General features: G+C 45.6%; 1 protein-coding gene across 1 annotated transcript; it reads left to right on the plus strand.

Annotated features, from left to right (window-relative positions):
- Positions 1–205: 205 nt before the first annotated feature.
- Positions 206–7,719, plus strand: LOC137919207 (alanine aminotransferase 1-like). The gene is made up of 10 exons (XM_068762209.1): positions 206–377; positions 2,152–2,241; positions 3,577–3,671; positions 4,920–5,110; positions 5,406–5,608; positions 5,771–5,893; positions 6,175–6,381; positions 6,465–6,608; positions 6,703–6,817; positions 7,309–7,719. Exons 1-10 carry the CDS (start codon positions 258–260, stop codon positions 7,455–7,457), a joined length of 1,437 nt encoding a protein of 478 aa, XP_068618310.1. The 5' UTR covers positions 206–257; the 3' UTR covers positions 7,458–7,719.
- Positions 7,720–10,237: the final 2,518 nt, after the last annotated feature.

Here is a 10,237-nt window from a genome sequence, read left to right on the forward strand (position 1 = left end):
TGGTTTTCTACAATAATGTAAACACTACAAAGCCACGAAGAGTACAGTAGGGTGAGGTCGTTCGCTTGTGTCCGATCGTTTTGCGTCATTCTTATCGATCGAGGAAAAAAATGCTTGCACTCGAGATGGCGCAGTGAGCGGGATTCACCGCGCGATAAGATGCGGGAGGGCTGCAATAAAACGCAGAGGGCTGCGCGAAGAGACGCATTCGCGCGCTGCACCGCCGCCCGCACGCGCTCGCTGCACCGCGCCGCAACATGAGGCTGGACAAGTGCGTGACCGTCGACAACGTCAACCAGAACCTGCTGCGCGTGCGCTACGCCGTGCGCGGGCCCATCCTGGAGCGCGCCGAGCAGATCGAGAGGGAGCTGGAGAAAGTAAGTGCAAGCGCTTGTGTTGTTCAATTATTTGGAAGTACATCTGTTGCATATCTGTCGGACAGTGGGTGAAACGTAAATGTCTCCATATACCGTCGTCGTCGTTTATTGCATCACAAAACCCCGCGGGGCGCTACAACGCACAGGGCTTTTGCACGACCTTCATGTCGCGGTTCAGTCATGATTTTAATTGGTCATGTATCGCCAGCACAGGAGCGGGCTGTCGAATTTCATCAATGTCCTCTTGAATGAACTCGTGTTGTTTAAGAAAATTTGTCGGTAGTAAAATTATTCACTCGGAGTTGTGCGCACCGCAACTTAATAATTATTGTGAAGTCACAACTATTTAGATAATGTTATTTATCGCGGAGCCGCTGCCAAAGAGATTTCAAAGCACTCGCGTGTTGTTCACATTGTTTCTTAAATAAGCTTCAGCCAAACAATTAATTTGGCCGCGTAAGTTGAGTGATACAATACAAATCGCAATTTCTTCGGATCGTTGCAGTTGCAGTTACGTTAAGATTAATTCTAATGCTCCTAAATAATGTTTGTGAACACCGCGTCGCATCGCGCGCGTCGTTGCCTATTTATTTATTTAATAAAGTCGAACGTGTCAAGCACAGTTTGATAGAAACTTCAATAGAATTTAGCTTCGCCTCGTAACCTTAAGCTTATGAGACCTAAACTCAATGGAAATATTCCTTTGGTCGAGTAGAGATCAGTTAAAAATAAATTTTACGAAATTCTACCCGCAAACGAGTTCATGTGTTCACAAACGGGGCAGCTGATAATGTATACAATTGAATTACAACAATAATAACTCAATTAAAGATAAAGATGGTCTTAGAAGAGCATCAATAAATTCAGTTACCACTTTGTATAAATATATACGCATTATATGTACATCGATGGTTATTGCGTTATTTTAAGTCGATACTGGGATTCGTCGCGATACTAAAGTGCAACGGCGGCCACCAACGAGCGCCGGTAAAAGGTTTCGAAAGGAAATCAATCTGATCCCACCCTGCCACGCAGTGACGCGCGCGCGCCGTTGTGAAGGCAGATGTGACAAGAACCTCCCAGAAACAAGCGGGGAGCTGTCGGCCGGGAGCAAGCAACTAAAGATTTTTAAAAAGATTTTAATACGATATAAATTCGTTAGAAGTACATAATTTATTATACTTATTAAACAATGCAATAAAAATAATAAATTTGTCAAACAAAAACTGGCAGAACAAAATATGTACAGTTTTAAGTATCTTAAAGAAATAACCTGGGATTAATTCATTCTAAATTTTGTATTAAGCATGTTAGGTTCTGATCATAAAAAATTAACTTAATTTGCAGCGGCGTCTGCTTAGACTAGGACGCGGGGGTAGGACTATGGTAATTATAATTGCGTGCATTTTTTATAACTGCTACCATTAGTACTTCACAGCAGTAAGCAATTTGTATAAATAATAGTCTGGATAATGAACCTTTTCGCGACGAACGCGCTAGCGGTGCTCGCGTGTTGCTGAAGCGTTTGCGAGCCATTCCCCCCCCCCCCCTGCGCGCACGCACGTCTTGCCTCTTCGGCAACCGGCTCCTAGGTGAACAAGCTCGGCACAGTCGAAAACGCAATCCACGTTAATGTGCGTGACGTGGCCGAGGCGCCGAGGTGACAGTGTGCTGCGTGTTCTGTGCAGTGCGTAGCACGTGATGAACATCTGTCATTATTAAGGAATCAAACATCGTGATCATAGATGATGTTGTAAAGTGTTATGGTCGGCAGGGGGTGGCCAAACCGTTCGAGTGCGTGGTCCGCGCCAACATAGGCGACTGCCATGCGCTCGGCCAGAAGCCCATCACCTTCATCAGACAGGTGAGTTTATTTAAGTTCTTTAAGTCTGCAGGGTCTTACTGCTCACGGTACACCAATTTGATTCTGACCGGTGCGCACCTTGAAGAAACAATGTAGTATAAACATCGTTAGTGGATGATAAACGGATTCATTGCATAAAAACCGTTTCATCTACCATCTCTGACCAAACGAAGCATTTAGCTGAACTTGAGATATCTTATCATAACATCTCTTTTAATTAAAAATCCAATACCGAATTACAAAATAACATACAAAAGTAATGCAACGCGTTAAATTAAGATTTACTTTAATTTTTTTCCGGGGTGTTCATAAATCCAGCCCGGAAGGTCCTTATTCATGTCATCATATTTTAAAACGCGCTCTGAATTTGAAATTGGTGAAAGTGCTTTTTTGTTGAGGGTTGCTTAAGTGGCACCTTCGCGGTTATCATTGCAGCTAATCAATATCGTAGCATGTACAGTCACTGCGACTTTATAGTCTTGTTCCAATAATCACTGTTCTGTAACGCTCAAAAGTGATGAGTGTGAACACATTGCAGTATGCGGCTTTATGTATTGAAGCTCTCGGCAGCCGCGCGCCGTTACAGACAAAGCTAATCTCGCACAAATAGGTCAAATGCCGCTAATGTTGCGAACAAACGACGTCATCCGCGGACGCGCGCTCGTTATATACACAGGAAGAGTGCGTGCCCATTATATTCATTGGGTCGATAAATACTCCAAAGGAGTCGGGGTCGTAGTGTCGGAAGGCCTCTAGTGAGTAAGGTTTATAAGGAAATTACATGACTACTGTTCACAGATGAGAGATAACAGCAGAAAATTTTAATTGCTAATCCTACAGATCTATAAAGCGCAGGCGCTGTGCAAATATTTAATCTCCTTTATTTTTTTGGAACGGAAGCGTTCTGGTAGAAGTCAGAATTATATTGGATTCTTATCCACTGTGATCTCTTGTTCTTTGGAGAGCATCTCCTGCGATACGTGCTGGTGTTTTTTAATACCGAGCCATGACACATCCTATGGGAGCTTAAACTTCCATCCGGCACTATTGCTGCGTCACAACAACGCGTGACCACAGCGAGGTGCTGCGCTCTACGGATTAGCTTGAGCAAATAGATGATGAAGGCCCTCACCCTTGACGTCTACGAATCTTTTGAATCCCTTTTCGTGCTTTATCAACAACAGGTTATAAAAAACCTAGATTTGAAGGGTCAAAATTTTCGTTCCCTCCGCCGGGGCCACTGCGTCTTCAAACATCCAAACCTTCTGCGTTTAATCTACTTATACCTAAATCGATTTCCGGAGAGCACGAGCAGTAAGGGAGCTTGTCTCGCAGGTGGTGGCGCTGGCGGCGTGCCCGCAGCTGCTGGCCTCGCCCGACTTCCCCGAGGACGCGAAGCGGCGCGCGCGCGACCTGCTCGACGACTGCATGTGAGTAATAAACATGATGACAGAGGAATAGCCCTGCAGGTACAGTCCAGATTTACGAGCACGGCTGGAAACTAAAAACTATATTTACAAATTATCTTCAAAAAGAATCTACTAAATTTTGGGGTTGACCAACATTATTACCATGTTCAGATATTCTTGGAAACTGTGGACAACAGCTAATGTCCAATTCGTTCAAATTGTGTGTTTGGCGAAGTTAGTGGAGATTTATCAAATGTAACATTGAAATAACTTTGTTGACGACATGTCGAACCATTCGTTTATGACAGATTTGATTTTGGACGAGTTATTCGAAGCGATGGATGATATGTACATGCGGTATAAATACATCACATTATTGGCGACGGCACGTGATGTCCCGCGGTGTATTGCCTGCGCGACAATCATTTCATAAATTTGTGATTACTCATCTAATACGATCTGGTTCACCTCTCGCCCCCGGCGGCACATTCGGGAACCCGTTGAGCTGCCGGGCCGCGGCGCCGCGCTGATTGATGTTTGCGCACCGACGACGTCGCAGACTTGATTAGCACCCGCGCGACACACATGCACACGAGCAAACGGGCACAAAAATATACAGGCACACGGGCACACGAGCCCGCGGGCACACAGGCACACGGGCCTGCGGGCCCGCGGGCACCCGGCACCACCCATTCAGTCGCCCGCTGTTATGCTAATCAGCGGCGCTCCAGTTTTGAGTAACGCGCGGCCCGCGATGTACGCGCGGCGCTTTAATCCGCTGATTAGCCGGCGCGCACACTCGCACACACTCGCACCCGCCTCAAAAGAAATTAATAAAACAAACTAGAATCTTTCTTCTTATACACTCAGGCCCTTTTATCGGTGTTATTATGAGTTCTTAAAGTTCTGACGCAATTGTTCATTTAAGGTGTTAACAATGTTTATTATGCATAAAAGCAAATAAGTAAGAAACGCCGGTTTACATATAATAATATAATATGATAGCATATATATATATATATATATATATATATGTATATATATATATATATATATATATGTATATATATATATATATATATATATATAAAATAAACATTTCGCGAGCAGGCGGCCTTGAGACCATTGTGCGCTCTGCGCATTCTAACTATTGGTGAATTAATACCTGTTGGTGCGGACAGATGGCATATGACAGGTTTTCCTAATTGGATATCAAAGCAGTCCGCGTGGAACAGATGTCACTCAGTTTAAACTGTTGTTCGTCTGCAGCGAGAGCTCGGTGGGCGCGTACTCCCCGTCCGCCGGGCTGGCGCTGGTGCGCGCGGACGCCGCTGCGTACATGCGCGCGCGGGACGGGGCGCCCGCGTCGCCCGAGGACGTGTACCTGGGCTCCGGCGCCTCCGACCTCATCAAGGCGGTCCTCACCATGTTCGTGGAGAACGTCAGCGGCAAACCACCGGGTAATTACACATTTATTTATTGTGCTTGCTCCGGGCGGAGGGTGACTATCATAAGAGTTGTCTCAATCCTTGACGCACTGTGGCCTGGACTGAGCTCCGGTGCTTATTCTGAACTAGGCTTTAAGGTTAAGCCATGTCTAGCCTTTTCTGCCACCGTGTCGGTCTCCTTGGCTTTGGAGTAACTACAAGGCACGGCGAACTGCAGTATAAGCAGTATATTTATTGATACTGTAATTTATCTAATTAAGAAGTAATGGCAATAATGAGCCTCTGTTGTAATATTTATCTTTTCCAGCGGTGATGATACCGATCCCGCAGTACCCGCTGTTCTCGGGCACGCTCGCGGAGCTGGGGCTGGTGCAGGTGGACTACTACCTGGACGAGGAGCGCGGCTGGGCGCTGGACGTCGGCGAGCTGGAGCGCAGCCTGCGCGGGGCCAGCGCCGGCTGCCACGTGCGCGCGCTCGTCATCATCAACCCCGGCAACCCGACCGGGCAGGTGCTCAGCTCTGTTTCAGTTAACAACGGCGAACCCATTTATAAACTATACCTTACACTGCCCAAGCTATGTCTAGTTGAGAGTGTCCAATGCCATTCTTATTTTTAATATTTCCATAAAGCGAAGGTGGAAAGAAATTATAATAAATAAAAAAATATCCAGGTGCTGACCCGACAAAACATGGAGGAGATAGTCAAGTTCGCGTACGAGCACGGACTGTTCCTGCTGGCCGACGAGGTGTACCAAGAGAACATCATTAGCAAGCCCTTTCATTCCTTTAAAAAGGTATACTACAAATATAATTATATAACAGCCACAAAGTAGTTGTTTTGGATCCGAGCTGTAATGCTCTTTGCTCAAAGGAGAAATATTTCTGTTTGGGCGCACGAACCACGGACCGGCAAGTGCAGCGCAGGACGAGCACGCACAACGTGAACAGATTACAAAAAGTCGTCGGAAGAAGCTGCATGGGGGCCGCTTTCAATGTGACCATTTGGAAATCTAAAGGGGAGGCGATATCCAGTGTTCATTCATTATATTTGAAACTGTGATAAATCTGTTTTTAGGTGATGCACGAGATGGGTCCCCCGTACTCGCAGATGGAGCTGGCCAGCTTCATGACACTGTCCAAGGGCTGGGCGGCAGAGTGCGGGCTGCGCGCGGGGCTGGTGGAGCTGGTGCGGTTGCAGGCGGGCGTGGCGGCTGCCTTCCGCAGCGCGCGCGCCGTGATGCAGTGCCCGACAGTGTTGGGCCAGTGCGCCCTGCACTGCGTGGTCAGTGTGCCTGCAGTGCGACTGAGGTGCTCGCGGAGCAGCGGTGCATTCGTTCCGACAGTGAGATGTGTTCGTTCCCGCAGGTGCGGCCGCCGCGCGCAGGCGAGCCGTCGCACGAGCAGTTCGCGCGCGAGCGGCGCGGCGTGCACCGCGCGCTGACCGAGCGCGCCGCCGCGGCGCACAGCACCTTCAACTCTATCCCCGGCTACTCGTGCAACTCCATCGACGTCTGTTATTTGTTCATTGCTTTTGTTTAGTTCAATTGTCTTGACTTTGTGCGCAGTAGACAGTTTCCATTAAAAGCGTGACCTTGTTCCGCAGGGCTCGATGTTCGCTTTTCCACGAATAGAGTTGCCGGAGAGTGCGCAGCGCGCGGCGCGCGACTGCGGCCTGCTGCCGGACGAGTTCTACTGCCTGCGTCTGCTCGAGGAGACCGGTGCGTGTGGCCGGCGACTGCGCGCGTATACAAAAGATTACTCACTTGTTTGTTGGATGACTCCTTTACTGTCTCTAAAATCTACTCGGTCCTGAAAGAGTGAGCCTGTCAGATTATTCACCAGAAAAAAGCTAATGTCCGAATGCTACCAGAATACACCGCTGTTGTTGTCTTTTAAATAGATTCGCAATTCAATTTGGCACGAGCCGGAGCCGGATCCGTACGTTGCACCAAATAAGCAGCGGTAGCCTGACGGTGCGGTGCAATGACTTGTGATCGCGCGTCGATATCGTTTTGCAATCATGATCGGTTCTATTTATTACATCGATGTACTTGTGCCAATTTTGGACTTTGGTAAATGTCTACGAACGAGGATAATGAATGTTTAACTTTGTGTCATCGTGCGCGGCTTAGAAAGTGACAACAAGGAGTCACTGTTTTTGTAACACGTTTGGTCTTTAACATATGTTTGTGTCTGTGTGTGTGTGCAGGTGTGTGCGTTATCCCCGGCTCGGGCTTCGGGCAGCGGCCCGGCACCTGGCACTTCCGCACCACCATTCTGCACACCCGCGACCAGTTCCAGCACATGATGGACTCCATCCGCCGCTTCCACCTGCAGTTTCTGCAGCAGTACCCGTGAACTGGAACATGTCATCGTTTGTCGACGGCGACGTCTCCCTGTCCCTAACACTGTGATAACTTCATCTCTGGAAGATTAATGAAATAAAAAGAGCTCCTTCGGAACTTCGAGAGTAAAAACTCTGTGCATACTTCTGTAAAGTTTTATTATTCTTAGGAATCTTATTGTGTATCATAAGCACCGGCGCAAAGTATTTATTTACCAAATAGTTTAGTTGAATTTGTTAGTGCATAGTCCGCGTAATAATGTTTGAAATAAAGTTCTTGCTGACGAGTTCATGTTTCATTTGAATGCAAGCGACTCCCATTGGCTCCGGGCGTCACCACCGCCAGCCTGCATCCCCGCTGCTGCACAGCAACCTTCTTATGTTACGTCATAGTCACAAAGTTAAGAACCTTTCTATTTGTTCATGTCTACACATATTATATTAGGTTTTACTCTATCTATATATATATTTATATCTATTACATTGATTTTATTCACTGTTTATCATTTCAATGCACTACATTTAGTTTACGTGTTGCGTAACATTAGGATAAGTAAGTATTGAAGGTTATCAAACGCCTAATTTCGTAATTCACGTTGGCTTCGAGTTTTATTTCGATTAATTATTACAACAAAACGCTTTTATTTATTTACTGAATGAACCCAAAGGCCCGCAAGCGACATTTTTCCAGCCGCCGCCGCACGCTTGCACTCGGTTAAGCACGCTGACACACAAACGCAAAAACAATTTTTTATTCAAAGAACGCAACGCTCGTTTTGTACAAAGTGCAACTGCAGTCATTCAGCCAATAGATGTCGCCTCGTCTGGCTGTTGCACTGAAAATGTATAAACGTTGTGACGAGTGCTAAAATGTAGAGGAACATTACTTGATTTGTGTTTGGTATTGACGACTGGTGCGACGGGCTATTGTTACACATCGATTACTTATTAAGAACATGTTCCGGAAAGTTAACATCTATTTTCTTGTGCTTTTAAGAAAATCAAAATATAAACCAGAACTAATAAGAACTAGTGTTCTGTAATTATTAGTGTTTTATGATTTTAATTTAATCATTAAAATAAATTAATTTTGTACACGTCACCGAGCCACAGGGCCGGACCCGGTCATGTTCTTTGTAATGTACAGTCACAAAGAAACCAACACAGACCCTTCATTATATTTACGAAAATTTAAAACCATCTGATCATCGATCGCACATAAATAAAACGAGACCTATTGCCTGACACGCGCTTAGGAAATTAAAACAAACACCCGTCACTTGCTCCCAACGATTTGCCGACTGCTTCGATCCAAGCTGTTTGATTCAATTTTACTTCTCAAATTTCAAGAAAATCGCTTTTCTTTGTAATAGGTTTGCATAAAAACTCCTGTTGTATCCTACCCTGTCAAGTTGGTAAGATTTTGTAGTGATGTAGTGAAACCTAATTTTCCATGATGGGTTCAGAGATGCCCCTTGATTAATGATTTTGCAACAGCCCGAGCATCGCATAGATCGGTGCAACATCGCGGGCTGCGGTCTGGTGCAATAAGACACAATTGCATGTGCTCATCTATTATAAGCACAGAACAGACGATCTTGCTAAAGTTGCCGGAAGACGATCTACGGGGACATCAATTTAAAATATTCACTCGGCCGCCGACCAGCTGTACCGTTCTAGGGGAGAAAAATATATGTTTAATAAAAATTGTTAGTTGGGCAGATAAAAAGGCACAATAAGAAAAGTATGTATATATATTTAATTAATTAAGGGTAGTGGGCAGAAGGCCTGGTCTAATTTTACATCGCAGTTCGGTACTCCCCTGATGGTGGTGGTAGCCAGCCGCACGATCTTCCAGGACTGGTCAGGCGGCAGCAAGTCGAGAGCAGGGAGCGCCGGTAGGTAGCAGGATGTGATGGTTCCGGTGAAAGTTGATATGAATTTCAACAATGTAAAACTTGCAGTCTAAAACTTGCAGTGTAAAACTCGCAGTGTAAAAGTCGCAGTATAAAAGTCGCAGTGTAAAACTCGAAGCGTAAAACTTGCAGTGTAAAAGTAGCACCTGTGAATAAATGTCACAGTTATGATATACATATATAAGTATATGTACAATTTGCTCCACTGACAGTAAACCCGGAGATGGCTTGCGATGAAGGAAGGGCAGAAACCGAAAGCAGTTGATGTGATTGTTTACTGTCAGAACGGAGTTACAAAATTTAAAGCATGTACAACAATAATAGAAGAGATAAATAAATAAATAAACAAATTGAAAAGTAATAATGAATACGTAATGATGGAACTATGGACACAGACAAAATGTTGAGCTCTAACTTATAGATAAGATCTCTAGATTATAGATAAACGCTACTTAATAATGATCTCTTTATAATATTTGTTCAACACTTACCCCTTTGGGGTGCGAGGCGATGTAAAGGTTGTGGCGTGAACTAAATGATGCCCAGAGAATAAATAGGACCAAGGCGTGAATTTATAACGTAAATTCTAATTGGCGCCGGCGCGTGTGAAGACACATAGCTGGTGTACGCAACCGACACAAAGAGTGTGCGTCGGTGCGTGAGACGACACCTAGCTAGTGAACGCGACCGAGGCCTGGATCCTTCTCCCGAGCACTGGTATAAACTCTGTGTGCTGGTGCGCGGGCGCATTGGAATTTTTGTTATAAAAACAAAGATCCGTTAAACCAATAGCATGCTCCCACGACCCCACGCCACTTGAGACGTATCGTTACCCGCTAAGGGTTGAACAATTTTTTGCTGTGTTGCGATTTATGAGA

Source organism: Battus philenor, unplaced genomic scaffold (assembly GCF_028537555.1).
Source record: "Battus philenor isolate CCGP_79_NKW_IND1 unplaced genomic scaffold, ilBatPhil1.0.hap1 SCAF_16, whole genome shotgun sequence".
Classification (NCBI taxonomy): Eukaryota; Metazoa; Arthropoda; class Insecta; order Lepidoptera; family Papilionidae; genus Battus; species Battus philenor.

Excerpts from the sequence above, each read along its gene's own strand:
- LOC137919207 (XM_068762209.1), top strand. The coding sequence starts at position 258 with ATGAGGCTGGACAAGTGCGTGACCGTCGACAACGTCAACCAGAACCTG. Across the intron at positions 378-2,151 it reads TCGAGAGGGAGCTGGAGAAA|GGGGTGGCCAAACCGTTCGA; the intron begins GTAAGTGCAAGC and ends TATGGTCGGCAG. Across the intron at positions 6,818-7,308 it reads GCGTCTGCTCGAGGAGACCG|GTGTGTGCGTTATCCCCGGC; the intron begins GTGCGTGTGGCC and ends GTGTGTGTGCAG.